Source organism: Guillardia theta (assembly GCF_000315625.1).
Source record: "Guillardia theta CCMP2712 unplaced genomic scaffold GUITHscaffold_38, whole genome shotgun sequence".
Classification (NCBI taxonomy): domain Eukaryota; class Cryptophyceae; order Pyrenomonadales; family Geminigeraceae; genus Guillardia; species Guillardia theta.
Genome location: NW_005434636.1, coordinates 273,746 through 293,242, shown reverse-complemented (window position 1 = coordinate 293,242; position 19,497 = coordinate 273,746). Strand labels below are relative to the sequence as shown.

Sequence of the window (19,497 nt, the reverse complement as noted above, 5' to 3'; positions counted from 1 at the left end):
CGCTGGCGGACATGTACCAGTCGATCCACTCCGCCTCCAACGGCTCGTCGCCATCTTCCTGCTTGACCTCGTCCTGCCTGGCTTCTTCCTCCCCTTCCTGCGGCTCCTGCTCGTGCGCGGCCCCTGAGGGCCTCGAAAAGAAGTGGTTTGGAAGAAAAAAAACACAATTGCTGCAAGCATGTCGTGAAGTCATTTGGTCAGCTCAACAAGAAAGATGCACTTCAGGTTGTGAACTACAAAATCAACTTGGAGAAGCTGCAGAGAAAAGCTTCTCTCATCATGTCGTGACCCCCCTCTCTCGCATGTTGTATACAAGTATTTTCATTCTCGTCTCTACTGCAACAAGCCTGAAGCCCCTCCACCTCTCCTATACCCATCAGCCTCGTCTGGTCCTATCGTACATCCGCATGCTCCTCCTCTGCTTCCCTTCCCGCCGCCTCGCCCCTCGTCGACTAGGCTCCGCCCTCCCAAGGCAGCCCCGTGCCTTCGCTCTCGCTGGCGGACATGTACCAGTCGATCCACTCCGGCTCCAGCGGCTCGTCGCCATCCTGCTGATTTTCTTCCATACAATTCTGTTCTTTTTCCTGTTCCCGGTCGTGCTCGTCATCCTGCTCCCCTTCCCGCTTGACCTCGTCCTCCGCTCGCTCCCGGCGAGACTTGCGCTCGTACGGCCAGCGAGCGATGCCGAGTCGGCGGCACGCGCTCTTGAACGCCGTGAGCGACAGCCCCTGCGCCATGTCTGTCAGCCGGCAACGACGAGGGAAAGCAGAGGAAGGGGTACCAGGGAGGCGGCAGCTTTGGTCTGGGGGAGGTGGAAGAGAGCTTGGAGGGAGGAGGCCTTGAGGCTGACGCCTCTCGCGCCCTTGTAGAGCATGAGGAAGCCTTGGAGGGTCTTTCGTCTGGGGTATACAAGCACGCTGGAGCTGGATGCTGTCATGGTATGAGGATCACGGCAGAGGATTGATCTACCTTCCATCCCTAAGTAGGGGCGCCCAAGAGGGAACGCAAGGGATGGGTTACAGGTTTTGTCCCTCTGGTACCATATACGGGGCAAAACATTCGTGACAATTCCTGTAGTCACGGCTGGATATCCAAAACTGCCTTGCGACGGTCTGAATTGCTTTGGGGTGCCAGTCGGAACTGACAGTATTGAGTAATAAATTTGGATATTCAACAGGGTTTGTCTGGCGTTAGCAGGGAGTAGGGGTTATCTGGGTGGGAATCAGGAGGGTCCGGTAGGGGTTGATTCTCCTGTAGTAAAAGTTAATACGAGTCCCGGACTCCGTCCATGGCATTGCAACTCCTAGGCGGGCCCGGAAATAGAACTTTCCGTCACGCAGGCAACGCAAGTATGCTGACGGTCAATGACTAGTAGTGATCATACCGGATGTCCGAAGGCATCTGACGGGGTGTGATGAAGATCGTGCGAGCAGCCGCGGGATTGCCCGACGCTCCGAAGAGTTCAAAACTTTTAGTCAATATCCAGTCGGATCGCCGCAGACGGACGTGATCAACTCTAGGCTTAACTACCGTCGGTTACTTGTCAGTTATTTGCTGCTCAAAGATATCGCTGCAGTACGTAGCCCCCGGCTGCTGTATCATGTAGGCTGATTATCTGATCACTTTGGCAAAAAGTTGATCTCAAAAGATTTCTGCGCGGCCTGCGGTCGTTCAGAGTCATATCTACATTTGCATGATCATCGGATTCAGCCTGTGCTCGGAATGGGTGCTCCGTCTCGTAGGCATGTTTGGTTTTTGTGAAATTACTATGTGTGAAACCCAAGGCAATACTTAATTGTGTACATCATGTAAGCCACTTTAACCAAAACGGTTGAACGCTTGACCCCTTCCATTCCGTCCCTGTTCAAATCATGGAGCGCAGTTTGAGAAACACTTGAGCCCTTTGAGAAGCTGCAGAGAAAAGCTTCTCTCATCATGTCGTGACCCCCCTCTCTCGCATGTTGTATACAAGCATTTTCATTCCCTTCTCTACTGCAACAAGCCTGAAGCCCCTCCACCTCTCCTATTATTGTTGTTACGTGAGTTTATTAGAGAGCTGGAATGTTATTCGGCCGCACATAGGCTCTCACAAACAATCCTGGTCTAGTTTATTTGGGTATGTGACCGAAGGGGATACCCAGCTTCTGTGGTCTCTTTCTACTTTCTACTTCTGCCACCTTCCTTGGGCTGCATCAGCCCTCCTCCCTGCCCCGCCTCCTGCCCCGCCCCTAACATCAAAGGAGACATTCGCAAGCCTAGCTCCACTTCTTTCATCGTCCTATCGTACATCCGCATGCTCCTCCTCTGCTTCCCTTCCCACCGCCTCGCCCCTCGTCGACTAGGCTCCGCCCTCCCAAGGCAGCCCCGTGCCTTCGCTCTCGCTGGCGGACATGTACCAGTCGATCCACTCCGGCTCCAGCGGCTCGTCGCCATCTTCCTGCTTGACCTCGTCCTGCCTGGCTTCTTCCTCCCCTTCCTGCGGCTCCTGCTCGTGCGCGGCCCCCGCTCGCTCCCGGCGAGACTTGCGCTCGTACGGCCAGCGAGCGATGCCGAGGCGGCGGCACGCGCTCTTGAACGCCGTGAGCGACAGCCCCTGCACCATGTCTGTCAGCCGGCAACGACGGGGGAAAGCAGAGGAAGGGGTACCAGGGAGGCGGCAGCTTTGGTCTGGGGGAGGTGGAAGAGAGCTTGGAGGGAGGAAGCCTTGAGGCTAACGCCTGGATTCTTCCTGCAAGCAGGCGAGGAGGTCTGCTGGAGCAACTTCTTTCTTGGGAACACGCGGATGGTCTCGCTCATCGTTCGCGCTGGTTGAATTGCGTGTAGGGACGCGACGGCAACTTTTATAGGGAGCAGACGTGATGGATATCAGAGGGGTAGAGTGGGGTTGAATAGTCAAGGATACGACCAGCCATGAAAAAAATCTCCCCCACTTCATAGTCACTACCCCCCACCCCCCGCCACTCCCGTTCCTACCCACCGATGCGAGTTGAATAAGTACGAACATCTGCACTTAGTAACTGCGTGCCGTTTCCTTGTTCGCCAAGCGAACAGCCAGCCACCACAGGAAGCGCAACTCATAATCCTGCAAGCGTCCATCAGTAATGGCGATGATGGGAAGAAAGGCCTTTGGCGGGACGTGCTGAGCATATGCGTTACGATGCCCTCGGATCTTCCTCTGTACTGCTGCTTGCAGTTTGCTCCGAGCAAGGTCCAGTATCCCATCATTGTCAAAAACATGTGACATGCTGAAGTCCAGGATTAACCCATGCCATCCGCCTCCAGTAGCCTTCAGGTTCTGCCTGGTGCCGGGTACGCCTTGCACATGGACGCGGCATCTCACTCCTGAATCTTTGATGAGGTGCTGAGGACGGCATTGCACTTCTCATGCGCATCAGTCCATAACGGGCTGCGGTGCCTGCAGGTCGCCTTGTGCGTGGTCCTGCCCAGGATGGCGGAGAAGAAGGGCAGTCCATGAAGAAACTTGTCAGCGACAGCCACCAAGCTGATGGGCTGCTGCTCAAAGATCCCAAGGTTTGTACTTAAACATAATTGAGTGCCAGATCGTGCGCTGAGGGGTAAACTGAGACAGAAGTTCATCAACCGGGTGACCTGGTTCTCGAAGTGGAGTAGAGAAGCTGCTCACGTCGAGTTGGTCCGAGTCCCGTCAAGCAATAAATGCACTGAATTGAGCGTGTGAACTTGCGGCAGCACAAACATGGCCCCGAAGAACCGTCCGTCTATCGTTTTGACTTTATTACATCATTGGTCAAGTATATGATTCTTGTCCACTGAGACCTGAGAGACAACTGCGTAGTCCTCTCACTACAGAAAACAGTTGAGGTCATCACCTGAACAGGAGTCATCGTCTCTTGATTTTCTTGCGATTTCCTTCGCAAAAAGAGTCAAGTAAGTCGGAAAGGACAGCATGTGTCACCTCAAAGATAGTTCAAGCTTCAGCCCCTCCAACGTAAACCCAGCTTCAAGAGCATTGCAAGTGTTTTGAACTAGCGCCTGCGGATCCGTCACCGACTCTCCTCGCTACTGACTGAGTGAACCTGGAGCGCACGGGTGTCTTCGGGCAGGGGAGGGCTTTCTCCTGACTTGGACTTGTACCTGGCAGATGAGAGAACAGAGCGAACAAGGAGAGATCAGCCGGAGCAAGCGAGAGAGCGCACGTCCAAAAGGGAGGAGAGGGCCTACTGGAGACGATGTAGCGTCAAGTAGATCAAGGTGAGCCAAACCTGAGGGACTTTGTAAGTCACCCTTGAATGCTACAAACATCGTGTCCAACCTCACGCACGTCTCTTTCTTGTTCGGTGAGCCGGATGGTCTTGTCGATGTTCGGATCCCCTGACGACCAGCAAACCAGTCAGGCTGGCTTGGGTTTATGCCTTGGCACACCTGTTTCCATCTCATGCCGCCCTAGCTCGAAGATCTTTCGTTAAGACAGAACCATCATTCACTGCTGTCCACATTGAGATGGAGATAATCTCTACCAATGCTTGGATGGAGTATCCTCGGTCAAAGGCCATGACCGTAGCCTGTCAGAGTGTCACGACATGTTCTTGTCCTGACGAAAGATCGAGGGCCTGACCTTGACGAATTCCTTCAATGCCATGGAGTAATTCTCATCTGCACCGCTCGTGTACAACCTCAGCCAAACCTGAAGTAGCCACTTTGAGCAGTCTTAGAGCCAACGGTATGTTTACCTTTCGGAAGGAAAGCTCGAGATCCCGGCATAAGGCCTTGGATCCAGAAAAGTCACCATCCTTATCTTGTTTCACCCACGTCAAACATCAGCCTGATATTTCGAACTCGATCACCTTCGAAGAGTCGCCTCCAGAGAATCGACTCTCGCCTCAAACTCAACACGGCAGCTCTGGGACTGATCGGGAGCCTGCTGTGTTTGAAGCATCCAAGAGAGTGAGAGGGGCGAGCCACTGGTTGCAACCCCTGAAAACTTGACGAGCTTGAGAGAGTCCCCAAGAAGATCGTGCCAGCAAGCATGAATGACCCGTTGAAACCAGCCATGCTAAGAAAGCAAATGATCAGATGGCTTGATTCACACCTTCGCTTCTTTTGTTGTCTTTCAAGTTCACCGACCAAGATTTCCTCTTCATCGTTCGCGCTCATTCTTATTTCTCTTCATCCATGACACTTTCTTACATCCCCATTGAAGCATCAGTTCAAACTCGTTCCTAGTGTTGAGCTTGCTGGAAAACAATTCTCTCCTCCCTCCCCATATCCACCGCTCTCTCCCTTCTCTCCCTCAATATTCATTCAGGTATACAAGATGATCAGAGGAGCAAGAGGAAGAGTCAGACATGCTCTCTTCTGTCAAGCGGCTCCTCGCATTACAGACGTGCGACGGGAAGATAAGCTAGACGAATCTCCCCGCCATAGCGTGTAGAATCTTTTTATAATTCTTTTCTTGTACCGGGAGCACTCCTTCAGTACCAAATGACGATTACCTATATGACCCTACCATACCAATCACTTGATACTACCCCACCCTTTTATATGGGGTCTCCCCAACAGCGCAAACAGGCGAAGAAATGGCCAGAAGGAGGGCGAGAGGAAGGGAGGGAGGAGGCGAAGGAGAGGAGACAAGAGGGGCAGGATGGGCATGCAAGGAGAGGAAGGGTTGAGGACGTGGTGAAAGAGATCAGAGAGGATAATAGGATAGAGCAAGGTCGAAGATGAAGGGTAGAGGAAGAGGGAGTGATGGAGTTGAGAGGGAGAAGATTGAGGGACAGGCGGTTGTAGGTGATGAACGGGGGGAATTGGTTTGGGGGTCAGCCACTATCGAGGTGAAATATGAGCGACGGAGGAAGGGTACGGAAGGAAGGGCTGATAGAGGACGAGGCAGGAAGGCAGTCCAGGAGGGGTGTAAAGTGACGAGATGTGTGGGGGTCTGGAGGGGAGCAGCGTTAGAGTGGCAATGAGACAAGAACAAGCGTTTGATGCATTCAATGGGTCAAGTATCACATGTACTTGTCATCGGATGTAGAGGGCAGAGGTGTAGAGGACGTAGGAGCAAAAGGATAAACATCTGAATCATTGCAAAACTGCGATGTATAGTGAAAGACTGGGATTCTATCAAAGAGTTGTCAGCTCTCCGATTCTTCTATAGAACTGATCTCTTACATTTTCCTTTCCAGATCGCTCCACCATGATTCCAAGGTCCATGTGCAGCAATGCTTTGAAGATGTTTGTCTTGCAATGCTCAAACCTCGTTGCAGCTTTCTCCGAAGAGTTTCGAGCATCCAGAGGTTTGCCCTTCAAAATTGGACAAGGCCACTTGTCACAGGTCATCCTTGTACAAGATTGATCCTTCCTCTCTGACTCCAGAGACGAATTTCCAGTGACAGAGAGCAAGGCGATGGTGTCACCGATTAGAACTGCAGCGGAATGTCGCAGCAGAAAGTGGGTCAGCGTTCACTCGAGCATCTCCTGCAGGCACGAGCATTCGAGGGGGATGGTGATGCGGCTCATGTCTTGTGTGTCCTCCTCTTGACGCGACTTGTCCGGCAAGGCAACGGCTGCTGGCCTCGTGGATGTTGACGGGGACAGACCCGCACTCTCCATCTCTGATCGCTGCGCCAAGGTGAGGAAGAAAGTTACCCGCTGGCTCTGACATGATCACTCGGAAGAGGATCATCAAAGTGCAGAAAGAAGGATTCCTGCGCCTCCGAGTGGATGGCGGAGGATGTTCGGGCTTCCAGTACAAGTTCCAACCAGACTCGAAGATGGAGGGGGACGATGTTGTTTTCGAGAAGTCAGTCCCCTGCGCTTTCCTTGTCCACTGTGGCTATTGACTTGTGTCGAAAGAGATGGGGCGAAGCTGGTGATCGACGAAACTTCCCTTGATCTCGTTCGAGGATCGACGGTGATCAGTCCTCTCCCCCACTGCCGTTGGTTCAGTCTCTCATCTCGATGTTTTCGACTGTCAGGTGGACTTCGTCGAGGAGATGATCTCGTCGAGCTTTCAGGTGGATTTCGATCTCGCTCATCTATCGCATACCGCTCCTTTCTCCCCTCGTTTGCTCTTCTCTTTCAACCTATCTCTCCCCTTCCCTGATCACCTCACTTCCCCTCCCCTTGGCTCCCTCAGGTTGGTGACCATGGGAGATTCCCTTAGGTTCTCAACAATCCGAACTCAGAGGGGACTTGCGGGTGCGGCTCTTCCTTCTCGCCTAAGAATTGAGCCTTGTGAGCCTCATGGTTGGTTGGTGATTTGGAATCTTGTTTCTTCATCTGTAAAAATTCTTTCTGCAAGACATGGGATACCTCCCATTCCTCACATCAAGTTATATGGCTTCTTCCTCCTACAGAAATGCATGCTGAAAGCTTCACTTGCTGCTTCCTCTCTACCAACGCCTCTCGTTCTAACGCATCGTCCTACACTTCCCCGAGCTCTGGGAACAAGGAAGACAGATGATCGGACCACATCCGCGAGGGATTGCATGACGACGCAGCTTCTGCTCCCTCGCATGTCTCTCCTCCCTCCTTCACGCCGCAAGCAGCCAAAAGGGAAGGTGTGGGTTCAAGGTCGTCCTCCTTGCCCTTGCTCTCCTTCTCGCTCTCTGTGTCGTCCAAGTCCATGTCCTGGTGAACTCCAGCAGGGGACAGAGGAAGAGGAGCAAACGATGCTGCCTCCTCCTGAACCCGGACTGCGACTGAGCTCGTAGGTTGGAACTCAGCAACGGCTGCGAGGAGGTGTAAGAGGATGGAGAAGCAGACATGGAAGGCGGAGAAAGAAAGTTGTGGCTCACCTTTTGCCGACTTCACCAGCTTGTTCTCGATGGAGGAGAAGTCGAAGAGTTTCACTTTGATGTCAGATGCATGCATGGTGAAAGAATGCGCATGATCCTGCTTCTCCTGTGCGATAGTGGCAAACGTTCTTGTGTGAGTCACATTGGCGTCTCTCCCAACCTTGCTCACCACGTTCGACTTGTCTGCTCCCTCCTTGGACTCAACCTGGCCCTTCCTGCCAGAGGCACTCTCCTCCAACGGGATGTTCTTGAACCACAGGGTGGAGAGCTTGGAGGTCGGAGCATGCTTCTGCTTTGCTGGGGACTTCGATGTTGAAGTCCTCTAGGGAGCACGTCAGCATTCGGGTCGGACACAAACATAACTTGCCTTCGTGCCTCCTCCTCCCTTCGTCCTACGACTTCTCGCTGCCCTCTTGATGTCTTGGACTCTCCATGATTGTTCCGTCCTCGCTTCTCCTCCTCCATGATCAGAATCTCCACCATCGCTCTCATGCGCCGACAGTCTGCTGGAGCTCGCCCTCTTCTTCCCTAGAGCCTCCCCTGCTCTATCCCTCGTCCGCGGACGAGCTTCTTCTTCTCTTAAGTCGTGTTTCCTCTTGCTCGGCACACTCTTGTATGGATCTTCCTTGCCGAGCAGATGCCCCTTGTCCCTTTGCAGCTTGCTCCTTTGAAAATGAGCGTCCAGTGTTTCTCCCTGCGCCACGGCCCTCGCACGGACGACCTGGGCACCACGGTAGCGATCGGATACCTCAGATCTATCTGCCCGCTCCTCCTTCCACCCTCCAGCTCTCTTCACTTTCGAGGTATGAGGAGCCATGGCGGGGGGGTCATCAGTGGCAACACCAAACACGGGCAGGAGATCCTGAGCGTTGGGGTTCTTGCTCGCCATCTTTGCGAACCTGAGGACACACAAAGGAGTCAGATGGAGCAAGGAGCGGCAGGGGGCATCACAGTTTATCGTATTCATTGTCGAGCAAAACCCGATCATTGTCGGCGGGTCGATTCATTTCGCTGAGGCCCAAGGGAGGAGAGCGGGAGTGAATCAAAGCTTCGAGTAGCACGCCTCCGACATCTGTCTCACAATGAATGAGCCTAAGAAAACTTTCACACCATAACTGGAACCAACATAGCTTCTGCACCTTCTTTATGACATGTAGCTCATGTGTCTGCTCCGAGTTCTTGCTTCCTCATGTTCTGGATCCCCGCCTTTTCTTTCTAGCAGCATGAGCTGCCGCAGCTCTCTTCTGCGATCCTAGCAAGCCTCTGACCTAGCTTCCACTACTCTTCCATTTTCAGCGACTCCTTCTATCCATCATCCTCCTCCTCCTCCTCCTTCTCCCTCTCTGCTCTCCCCGTCTCCTTTCCCCTGGCACGGGTAACGGCATTCAGAGGATGCATTTCTTGAGGGAAGGGGGGTGGGGTTAAATGTTTAGAGGGTAGGGGTACTTTACAGGGGTATATTTTCCAGTGCAAAGGAGTAGTAAGGTACGGTAGGGTGGGGTATGACCTCGGATGGAAGGGGTGGATAGAATTCAGATGAGGTGCATCCATACCATCACAAGATGGGATGGCGGCGGGAGCGTGTAGCCATGGTGGTGGCGATGGTGGCGATGGTTGGGGGAGCGGCAGCGGCACTGTCTCCTTCTGCCTTTGTCGGATCGTTAGCAGGTCAGGACACACACTGAGAGTGATGAGTGCTGTTTGTTGTCCAGTTTTCTGACTGTGATGATGAAGTGAAGGATGCCCGCTCCGGGGACAGCGCCGAGGTCGTTCGGACGAGACTAAAAGCTGTAAGACATGCGCTTGTCTGATCACCCTGTGATGTTTGTGATAGTTCGAAGCTACGACTAGCACGGGAGGAGGAGGAGGAGGGAGCTCTGTTAGGGGAGGAGGCTGGGGTGGGGATGGAGGAGGGTTCAACAGCGACACAGTCAATTTTGGGCTTTACTTGGGGCAGGAACAAGGAGCTGAATGGAGGAGGAAGAGGATCTTCGTCACAGGCGCGACAGGAGGCATCGGTCGATGGGTTGTAACCTCTCTCCTACAAACGACCAAGCACAACATCGTCTGCCTTGTACGAGATCCCAAGTCACTTCAGCTGCCCAAGTCCGTCAAAGACGAGGCCAGGTTCTCAAGGCACGAAGGACGGATGAACAAGTGACTCTATGGTCCTGACAGGAAAAGGCTGGCGTTGGTGATCGGTGACATTTGCGACGAGGAGCTGTACAGGAGCGAAGTGAGGAGGGCAGACTGCCTCGTGTTGCTAGCGTGCTGGTGAGGTATCTCCCCTCTGAAGTTCAGACATCTGACTGAGAGCAGCTGGGGAGGAAACGATTGTTTCAGAGTGAACGTGAAGGGACTGATGAGCGTGTTAAACTGCGCGAATCAAAGAGCTCAGATATTCTACGCTTCTTCAGCCTGTCTGATCAATTCGGAAGAAAAGCTACGAAGGTTCTCCGTCAGATACGATGAGAGTAAAATGGAGGGGATTCACATGAACTACATCAAGTCAAAGGCTGCAGCTCTCAAGGAGATCCTGGGCAGAGAAGACTTGAGGTACAGGCTCACTGTTCTCTACCCCTGTGTCGTGCTCGGCCCGCGCAAGAACGGAGCTGCGAGACTGTTTGAAGAGGTGCCGGCCTTGTGCTGCCTTCCCTGTCTCAGTGTACTTTACAGGCTATCCTTTCCCGCACGCTTGAGTTCACAGGACTCGCTCCTTCCACGCACTTCATCCATGCTCGCGATGCAGCAACCGTTATCACCCATCTCATTGACCGACCGCAGCTCGGGAGATGCGATCCGAGCTTGCAGTACACGAAGGTCTGACAAATTTAGTCTGCTGGTTGCTGCTGACAACTTTGCAGGTTATCGGAGATCCATTTCCATACCAACCGATCGACAAGGTCAGATCACACTGCTGTCATGTGAAATTCAATGTCGTTCCTTTCAGAAAAGTAGATCCAAGAGAAATTCTCTCTGCACCCGGCACTTGATCCTTGCACAGGTTGACTTTGCGAAGTTTAGCTCTCTGCTTGCTGTAACTTGTTGTTTGATCAGCCCGCTTTCACATCCCTGTGGGTGAGATCCCTAGGTGGTTCCCTTGGCGCAGCCTTCGGCTTGTTTCTGGGATGGGCAGGCATGCTTGGTCAGGTTATGTTGTGATCCGTGTAACAAGCTCTCAGGTGCTCCGAGAACTGATCTCGCCCTCGCTGGATGGTAGTCTACTATAGTCTCCAGCTTCTTTGTAATGCTGTTATGCAAGGTCAATCATCGTCTGGACCATGGCCGGGCTTTTTGGCGGAGCTTCCACGTCACCAGCCATCCCATCCGGTATGGCTGTGAGGATTTGAGCAGAGACTCGGAATGACGGGAATCACAGGGGTTGTGACTGGCATGATGACTATGTCGGAAACCCTCAACGGCTTCAAAGAAGTTGCCAGGTGAAAGGATGAAGACGACTGTATGTGCGTTCTTACCTTGTTTTTAGGGCCTCTTGCATACCAGCGTCCACCTTCCCTACAGCTGTCAACCCCGAAGCCCTCGGACTGCAGTCTTGTGCTCCAACATTTTCGAGTTTACGTACGACCAGTGCAGTGTGAAGTGTTGGAAGAACTCGAGGTCTAAGAATCCTTTGAATCAATAATGAACCACCAGATGTCCTCAAGACTTTATTGACTTGGTGATAACATCATTAACAGCCTCCACGGAGACGAAGAACAAGATGCAGGGTAGACTCCTTCTGGATGTTGTAGTCGGCAAGCGTGCGTCCGTCCTCGAGCTGCTTGCCCGCAAAGATGAGGCGCTGCTGATCAGGAGGGATGCCCTCCTTGTCTTGGATCTTGCTCTTGACCATGTCGATGGTGTCGGAGGACTCGACCTCGAGAGTGATGGTCTTGCCAGTGAGAGTCTTGACAAAGATCTGCATGCCTCCACGGAGACGAAGAACAAGATGCAGGGTAGACTCCTTCTGGATGTTGTAGTCGGCAAGCGTGCGTCCGTCCTCGAGCTGCTTGCCCGCAAAGATGAGGCGCTGCTGATCAGGAGGGATGCCCTCCTTGTCTTGGATCTTGCTCTTGACCATGTCGATGGTGTCGGAGGACTCGACCTCGAGAGTGATGGTCTTGCCAGTGAGAGTCTTGACAAAGATCTGCATGCCTCCACGGAGACGAAGAACAAGATGCAGGGTAGACTCCTTCTGGATGTTGTAGTCGGCAAGCGTGCGTCCGTCCTCGAGCTGCTTGCCCGCAAAGATGAGGCGCTGCTGATCAGGAGGGATGCCCTCCTTGTCTTGGATCTTGCTCTTGACCATGTCGATGGTGTCGGAGGACTCGACCTCGAGAGTGATGGTCTTGCCAGTGAGAGTCTTGACAAAGATCTGCATGTTGTAGGAGTCGGAGAGTAGCTCGAGTTATTCTAGGAAAGTACAGAAAAGCGGGACGACAGGAGATGGGAGGTGCGCGTGGGAGGTGGAGCGGGGGGAGGGAGAATGAGGTGTTGGCAAAGGGGGTTTGCTTTTACTGGATGAGGGAGGGGTCAGAGGGGGTCCTGTACCTTTCCAAGACTGTAGCCGACTATGTAGGGGTGGTAGCAGTGTGAGGTGGATACACTTCCAAAGTATCATTCAGGATGGTGGGGTTGTCTCTTTACCGGTCTATATCTCTTCAATAATGTGGGTACATGACCATAATTTAACGAGGAGGTGGGTCGGTAGGGTAATGGTGAATTTGCTGGGGTTGGTTGGTTCGTGGTAAAACAGGGGTAATGGGGGTAGGGTAGTATTTCGAGACAGCAATGGATTGCGAGACAGGGTGGGAAGGGGGGTGGTAATTCAGCAACTGAGAATTAGGGGGTGGGGTAGTTTGAATGGTTTTAAAAACACGAGGATAGTCAAAGGTTTTGAGTGGTAGGTCAAAAGGTAAGATATTTCTTATTTGAGATATTAGGATAAAATGGGATAGCTATATTTTACCTGTAGTGGAACAAGCACAATTTTCCAAAAGGGGGTAGTAGCTAAGAAATGAGCCGCCCGAGAGTTGGATGGTAGGGGTGGGTCGGTAGCTCCTGTTTGATGGGCTTCAAAAGAGTGGGTACTGTCTGGGGATTTGAAGGGTAGGGTACTGAAGTGAACAACTGAAGAGATCCAAATAATTCTGCAATGTTGAAGGAAACTTTTCGACTCAATTTGAAATAAAATGATAAGATTTCGTAGTGGCTCCTGCTGGGTCAGGTCAGTGCACTGCCGCACCGGCCGGCCGCCCGGTGATCCGCCCGCCCGGCCGCGACTCTGTGATCCGGGCCGCCGAGGCCGGGCCCGGGGCATTCATCCTTTCTTTACTCAAAGTTAAGTTAAAAATCCTTTACTCAAAGTTGAGTTTGAAAGCAGTATGATTCAGTGCAGTTCAATATGAAGACAACCTTTCTGCCATCACCCTTTGATGCCCTGATGCTCATTATCCTCGAAGCGTCCTTCGACATGGATGTGTCAATGATCTGACCTTCTTCATGCTTGTGTAAGACAGCATACTGCTTGTAGTCTTGATCACTGTATCGCTCCAACCAAAAACTGTTAAACTGTTGACTCGGCTTGCTCTCCAACTCAATGGCAAGCGGATTAGATTTCATGACTGGAAATATGATAAGGAAATCCGATTAGGTTTGTATTTGTGTGATTCTACCTCTTTCTTGATCAATCTCATAACATTATTTGCTGTTTCCTCAATGTTATAATGTCACACACTTCACACCTAAACATACAGAGAGAATGTTGCAAAAACCAAATTTAGGTATTTTTGATGTAATTTCACAAGAACTCTTTATATCAAAATTAAGCAGATATAAGCAATATAGAGACTTATATATAAGAAAAGGCATGACCGAATGTAAAGTTTGCAATAAGACTTTCCAAAATGAGAAATCATACTTACGCCATGAGAAGACATGAATTCATCTAAACAACCCAAGCAAAAGACGAATGAATGAAGAAGCAACAAGAAATGAAGATGACTCAAAAGAAAGAAACAAGCTGTTGCGTGAACACCTAAAATCTCTATTCAAAATAGTTTGCCTTGATATTGAAGAGAGAGATATGGGTCTGATTGATCGTCATTATGATGCGGAAGAAGGTCTTGAACCAGTCTCACAAAGAATCATTAGAAGATTGACAAAGAATGTTGAAAATCATACTAAACTTCAATGAAGACAAATTCTATAAGCATCTTCAAGAAAGATACAAGGTATGATTGATTATCGATTATTTTTATTTAAATTGGTGCGTATTATCAACAAAACCAAAATTTGAAATCTTATCAGCTATATTATGATTTATCACTGTAACAGTGGTGTTACCTCACAAGTTGATTACAATATACACATCATGATTTAACTTTAAAATGGTTTTGGGTAATTAAATTTCACAGGCAGAGGAAGGCCGATAGCCGGCCAATTCGGGGTCCCAATGTCTGGGGCAAGTCGGAGATTGGCATCTGTGAATTCCCAGCTCCCTAACCCAAACATTTTGGTTTTTGGAGGGTACATCTTGCTGAAGGCTAAACTTTGGTTTGATATACCTAGTAGATACCCCACGTCGTATGTACAAAGAGTGTTATGCTCTATATCAATAAATCTTTTAAGCATGACATTATTACATGAATACAATAATGATAGAATGTTCAGTTTGCCATAAATTCTTTGTAAACCAATCAACACATTCACGTTATAAAAAATCAAAGAGCCATATTGAGAAAAGCAATATCAAAATACAGAGCAGCACAGCCTCATTCATTCAACCCAACAACTCAGCTCTTACACAAACCGATATTAGCAGTATGGAATTTTTATGTGCCTGTCTCGGAACCTCATTCAAACATAGCTCAATGCTTGCGATGGGAGCATCTTGCGTTTACTGTCAGGGCCAGAGAACAAGTATACGGGAAACTTCCATTCTGATCAGGCTTTGCATAACTTGCCTCTACCGTCCATATCTACTCTTCATAAGCTGCAGAGTGCAGACATGAAGACACGTGATCTAAACAGGTCAAGAATCTGCAGCAAGGTTTTGCATGATTACGGTGAGATGAATTTTAACCTTGTAGAAGGTATTCATGTATTGGCGATGGACAAGACGATTATCAATCCTGGGTTTTGTAAACAATTCGAAGATTGCGAAGCTGCACGGATAGTGTAGAGAATCTGTGGTCCTTGATCGGCCATCTGAACAAGAAGGATTTTCTGAGATAATTCAATCAGACATGCATAGAATTATCTAAAAAGGTGGATCCAAACCTGCCTTTTGTATACGAGCATTCGAAGAAGCGAATTGTCCTGAGCAAACCGCACGACCTTGAAGCTTTCAATGCACGGGATGGATCTGATCATGATGTGGAGCCTGGCAATAGTACGCAGAAGAACAATCGAAAGCGAGTGTATGCTAAATCAGGGCAATGAGATGAAGGATTAATACGTAATATGCAACGGTTCCGGGGATTGCGTAGCATTGCTGGTTGCAAGTCGAAAAAAGAGAATGCGTATTGTAGAAAATATTAAACACTGCTACGATGACATTCAAATGATTGATACCATGATATAGATCTTACAATGCTCTGATAGGCTATGGTGGTTTCACGATTGTCATCATTGCACAGGCTGAGTTAATTATCCTTAAACCTGGTCGCCGCCTTGCTGCCATTGCGATTTCCTGCAAACTCACCCACCCCCTCCTGAAAAGGTACCCCCAAGATATTCCACAAAAATACCGGTACTAGACCCTTTTATTGGGAGTTCCACCTTCGGAAGGCGGCCGGCCATGGCTGCGCCACCGGGACTGCGGAACATGGGCAACACGTGCTACTTCAACTCCGTCATGCAGAGCCTCATCCGCACCCGCCCGCTCCTTGCTCGCCTTCTCCAGCTCGACCCTTCCTCCTGCTCCCCGCTCGCGGATGGGTCGATGCCCTTGCACGAGGCCCTGCTGGACTTCCTGAGAGCTGCGGGGGCGGCAGGCGGGAAGGAGGTGATGAAGCCTGGGGAGCTCTTCGGAGAGATTGTGCGACAATGTCCGAGATTCAAGGGATGTAGGCAGCACGATGCGCTCGAGCTGCTGTGGACGATCATCGACCTGCTGAGGGCGGAGCAGAGGACGATGAACAAGAGCGAGGAGGCGAAGGAGGAGGGGGGGGCAAGCGGAGACATGAAGGGGAAGAAGAAGAAAACACTGATTGAGGACGTGTTTGGGGGGCGAAGCAGGAGCAGCATACTCTGCAGAAACTGCAAGTTCGAGTCAGTCGTGATGGAACCTTTCGTTGACCTGTCCCTGCCGCTCCCAGAGCGGCTGTTGAGCAGGACGGAGGGCCCGAAGAGCGAGGCATCTCAAGCTGCGGTGGACGCGAGATCGCGCAAGCAGAAGAGAGAAGCTGGCAAGAAGGAGAAGCAGCAGGTGCAGAAGAAGCAGGGAGGAGGGGAGGAGGCAGAGGAAGCGAAGCAGGGGAAGGGAGGTAAAGAGGTTGTTTGTGGTGTGTCAGCGCTGACCGATGGGTAGGGAAGAAGGTGAACAAAGTTTCCAAGAAGGAGAAACAGCTGCAGAAACAGAAGAAACGAGAGGAGATCAAGCAAGTAAGACAAAAATCGTCGGAGGAAACAGATAAAGGACGAGGACGAGGACGAGGAGGAAGGTGGGGAGGAGGAGGACGGCGAGGAGGAAGAGGGAGAGGAAGCCTCAGGAGAGCAAGTGAGATGGAACGATGAAGAGGAGGACGAAGATCATGAGTGCAGCAAGTCGAGCCGGCAAGGAACAGGACAGGAGGAGGAGGAGGGAGAAGCAAACATCATCGCTGAGAGGATCGAGCATCTGGCTCTGTCAAGTTCAAAGGATGACGAGGAGAAGGAAGAGGACGAGGAGGGGAATAAGGAGGAGGAAGCAAGCGGTCATCTCGACGAAGAGGCGATGGCTCAACGAAGGAACGAGGACGAGCAACAGAGTACGGATGGGACAGAGCGACCACACGATGAAGAGGAGGCAGTTGCGGACAAGGGGCTAGAAGACAACAAGGAGGAGGAGGAGGAGGAGGAGGAGGAGGAGGATAAAAAGGGCAAGAAGAGAGGAAAGCAGAAAGACAAAGGGAAAGGAAAGAAATCGAGAGACGGCATGCAGGCGAATCGAGGAAAGAAGGAGAAGGAGGAGAAGCACGAGGAGGAGGATACTACTGCGGAGCCAGCGACTTTATCGTCGACTCCTGGTGGAAATGAAAAACTCTCAACACTGGAAACTTGTCTATCCGAATACTTCAAGGTGATAAAGAGAAGGGAGATGACAGTGGGGGCGATAAGAGCTGCTGCTGCTGCTGCTGCTGCTGCTGTTGATGATGATGATGATGATGATGATGATGATGATGATGATGATGATGATGATGATGATGATGATGATGATGATGATGATGATGATGATGATGATGATGATGATGATGTGAGGGGGAGCAGGAGAAGGAGCAGGAGAAGGACGATGACGATGAGGAGAGAGGAGGATGTGAGAGCCGAGCTTCACATTGGAGCAGATTGAGACACTGGACGGGGAGAACATGTATGCGTGTGAGAAGTGCTCGGAGAAGCTACAGGAGAAGGTGAGGGAGGAGCAGAGCCGCTGGTTGAGGTGACGAGCAGACTCTGGAAGGGAAGGAAATCGATTGAGAGCGCGAGGAGGATGAAGGAGCTCAACGATGAGGAGGACGAGGACGAAGACGAGGACGAAGAACCAACCGGAGGAAGCTTCGGGGCAGAGATGCATTGCCCTGCATACAAGCAGGTGGAATGCGTGGAAGGGGTGCCGCAAGAAGAGGAGAAGGGAGGATGGAGGAGAGGGGGAAGGAAGAGAAGGGGGGGGAGGGAGGAGAGGAGAGGAGAGGAGAGGAGAGGAGAGGAGAGGAGAGGGAGAGGAGAGGAGAGGAGAGGAGAGGAGACGAATGAGAACAAGAGGAGGAGGATCGCTTGAAATCATGATCCCCTCCCTCACCGCTACCTTGTCTGTGCAGGTTCTCCTCTGGGAGGTCCCGGAGATTCTCGTCATCAACTTCAAGAGGTTCAGGCAGACAGAGCGAGGGAGGCTGAGCAAGGCGAGCAGGAGGAGACCGTGCTGCTGGTCTGATGTTACCCCTAGGTCGGCGATCACATCGACTTCGCCCTCTCGCTCGACATGTCGAGCTTCTGCCATCAAGACTCCCCAGCTCGTGAGTTGCAAGTCATGATAGGATCGTCGTGATCATCATGGTCACCACCACCATCATCTACAACATCATCGTCGTCGTCGTCGTCATCATCATCATCGTCATCGTCATCGTCATCGTCATCGTCATCGTCATCATCATCATCATCATATTATCATGAGACACTATTGTCTTCATCTTCTCCTACCAACTCTGTTGCACCTCACCATCGAACTCCTCCCCATCCTCCTGCTTCTCCTTTCTTGCAGTTTTCTTCTGCTCCTCTTTTTCTCGCCTTATCCTCTTCCCGCAGTGCAGCAGGCAGACAAGCCGATCTACCGCCTCTACGCCATAGTCGAGCATCACGGCAGCATGACGTCAGGACACTATGTCGCCTACGTCCGTGCAGGAAGAGCAGGAGGAGGAGCAGAGGAGGAGGAGGAAGAGGAGGAGGAGGAGGGTCAGGTGCCGTGGTATCACATTAGCGACGCCTCAGTCAAGCAGGTCAAACCCCAGCTGGGGTTCACCTGAGCTTGGAGCGGCTGACGTGAGCGGGCAGGTGACTGAAGCCAAAGTGATGACGTGTCAGGCGTACATCTTGTTCTACCAGGTGACGTCACCGCGAGATGTTTGTTACCATGAGAAGCTTTTTCTCACTCCTTGCTGCAGAGATGCAACAAGAGCAGGATAGGGGATCAAACTTAATGTCTTCATCTCCTAGTTCGTGTCGATAGGGTCCAGCCTTCTTCGCCGCAGCATCTCTCCTCCTCTTTCTTATTCTTCTTCTTATTCTTCTCTCAAGCGGTTCTCATCCGATCTTGTGAAAACTTGATTCTTTGATCTTCGTGCCCCATGCATGAGCCTGCAATCGTTCAAGTCAAACTCCTTCTCCATCCCTAATTTCCTCTCCCCCTCCTGCCCCTCCTGCCCCTCTTCCACCGCACCTCCCTCTCTGCTCCTCCTCGCCACACTAAAACTCCTCATCTCCTTCTCATCTTTCTCTCCCTCCTCTTCCTCTCCCTCATTTCCCTCTCCCTCCTCCTACTCCTCCTGCTCCTCTGCCACTGCCTCTGCCTCTGCCTCTGCCTCATCCTACTCCTCCTCCTCCTCCACCACCACCACCACCACCACCACCTCCTCCTCCTCCTCCTCCTCCTCCTCCCCCTCGCACCTTCTGCTTCAAGCTCTCTTCATCAAGAGTTGTCAGCTTGCGTTCTTGTAGCAAACGTTGGCCATCGACCCACACGTCAGTGACCTGAGCTCATGACCGTCATCCTCTCCCTCCACCACTGACCTCATCCTCCTCCTCCTCTCCCTCCTCCTCTCTTCCCTCTCCTCCTCAACCTCCTCTGATTCTTCCCTCCTCTCCCTCCTCTCCCTCCTCGTCCCCACCCTCCTTCGCTCCCTCCTCCACCTCTACCACCATCACCACCACAACAACAACATTTGTCACCTGTGTTCGGCCAGTGCAGTAAACGAGGTGAGAGATGATGTTGTACATGGGACTTGACTCAAGACCGTCCATGTTAACC

General features: G+C 51.5%; 8 protein-coding genes across 8 annotated transcripts; 3 read left to right on the top strand and 5 right to left on the bottom strand.

Annotated features, from left to right (window-relative positions):
* Positions 1 to 452: 452 nt before the first annotated feature.
* Positions 453 to 976, bottom strand: GUITHDRAFT_109261 (hypothetical protein; the record flags this gene model as incomplete). The annotated part of the gene is made up of 2 exons (XM_005831759.1): positions 453 to 728; positions 782 to 976. 2 exons carry the CDS (start codon positions 974 to 976, stop codon positions 453 to 455), a joined length of 471 nt encoding a protein of 156 aa, XP_005831816.1.
* Positions 977 to 2,338: 1,362 nt separating this feature from the next.
* Positions 2,339 to 2,796, bottom strand: GUITHDRAFT_109260 (hypothetical protein; the record flags this gene model as incomplete). Its single annotated transcript, XM_005831758.1, has 2 exons — positions 2,339 to 2,593; positions 2,647 to 2,796. The coding sequence occupies 2 exons, from the start codon at positions 2,794 to 2,796 to the stop codon at positions 2,339 to 2,341; spliced, it is 405 nt and encodes a 134-aa protein (XP_005831815.1).
* A 963-nt stretch (positions 2,797 to 3,759) lies between these two features.
* Positions 3,760 to 5,133, bottom strand: GUITHDRAFT_139457 (hypothetical protein; the record flags this gene model as incomplete). The annotated part of the gene is made up of 12 exons (XM_005831757.1): positions 3,760 to 3,795; positions 3,849 to 3,888; positions 3,935 to 4,011; positions 4,056 to 4,113; positions 4,201 to 4,271; positions 4,292 to 4,350; positions 4,402 to 4,435; positions 4,497 to 4,541; positions 4,595 to 4,663; positions 4,710 to 4,774; positions 4,824 to 4,897; positions 5,069 to 5,133. 12 exons carry the CDS (start codon positions 5,131 to 5,133, stop codon positions 3,760 to 3,762), a joined length of 693 nt encoding a protein of 230 aa, XP_005831814.1.
* Positions 5,134 to 6,159: 1,026 nt separating this feature from the next.
* Positions 6,160 to 7,282, top strand: GUITHDRAFT_152876 (hypothetical protein). Its single transcript, XM_005831756.1, has 8 exons — positions 6,160 to 6,183; positions 6,243 to 6,310; positions 6,366 to 6,481; positions 6,536 to 6,607; positions 6,654 to 6,778; positions 6,832 to 6,889; positions 6,954 to 6,992; positions 7,142 to 7,282. The coding sequence occupies exons 1-8, from the start codon at positions 6,173 to 6,175 to the stop codon at positions 7,205 to 7,207; spliced, it is 555 nt and encodes a 184-aa protein (XP_005831813.1). The 5' UTR covers positions 6,160 to 6,172; the 3' UTR covers positions 7,208 to 7,282.
* A 119-nt stretch (positions 7,283 to 7,401) lies between these two features.
* Positions 7,402 to 8,664, bottom strand: GUITHDRAFT_139456 (hypothetical protein; the record flags this gene model as incomplete). The annotated part of the gene is made up of 4 exons (XM_005831755.1): positions 7,402 to 7,709; positions 7,776 to 7,881; positions 7,945 to 8,072; positions 8,256 to 8,664. 4 exons carry the CDS (start codon positions 8,662 to 8,664, stop codon positions 7,402 to 7,404), a joined length of 951 nt encoding a protein of 316 aa, XP_005831812.1.
* A 673-nt stretch (positions 8,665 to 9,337) lies between these two features.
* Positions 9,338 to 11,374, top strand: GUITHDRAFT_109256 (hypothetical protein; the record flags this gene model as incomplete). The annotated part of the gene is made up of 13 exons (XM_005831754.1): positions 9,338 to 9,443; positions 9,510 to 9,565; positions 9,733 to 9,902; positions 9,954 to 10,049; positions 10,095 to 10,407; positions 10,452 to 10,595; positions 10,640 to 10,678; positions 10,726 to 10,779; positions 10,833 to 10,920; positions 10,958 to 10,991; positions 11,038 to 11,105; positions 11,155 to 11,215; positions 11,263 to 11,374. The coding sequence occupies 13 exons, from the start codon at positions 9,338 to 9,340 to the stop codon at positions 11,372 to 11,374; spliced, it is 1,341 nt and encodes a 446-aa protein (XP_005831811.1).
* A 57-nt stretch (positions 11,375 to 11,431) lies between these two features.
* Positions 11,432 to 12,245, bottom strand: GUITHDRAFT_152873 (ubiquitin). Its single transcript, XM_005831753.1, has one exon. The coding sequence runs from the start codon at positions 12,154 to 12,156 to the stop codon at positions 11,467 to 11,469; it is 690 nt and encodes a 229-aa protein (XP_005831810.1). The 5' UTR covers positions 12,157 to 12,245; the 3' UTR covers positions 11,432 to 11,466.
* Positions 12,246 to 15,603: 3,358 nt separating this feature from the next.
* On the top strand, positions 15,604 to 18,670 carry GUITHDRAFT_109254 (hypothetical protein; the record flags this gene model as incomplete). Its single annotated transcript, XM_005831752.1, has 9 exons — positions 15,604 to 16,264; positions 16,309 to 16,382; positions 16,639 to 17,232; positions 17,321 to 17,386; positions 17,437 to 17,568; positions 17,920 to 17,989; positions 18,279 to 18,469; positions 18,525 to 18,575; positions 18,635 to 18,670. 9 exons carry the CDS (start codon positions 15,604 to 15,606, stop codon positions 18,668 to 18,670), a joined length of 1,875 nt encoding a protein of 624 aa, XP_005831809.1.
* Positions 18,671 to 19,497: the final 827 nt, after the last annotated feature.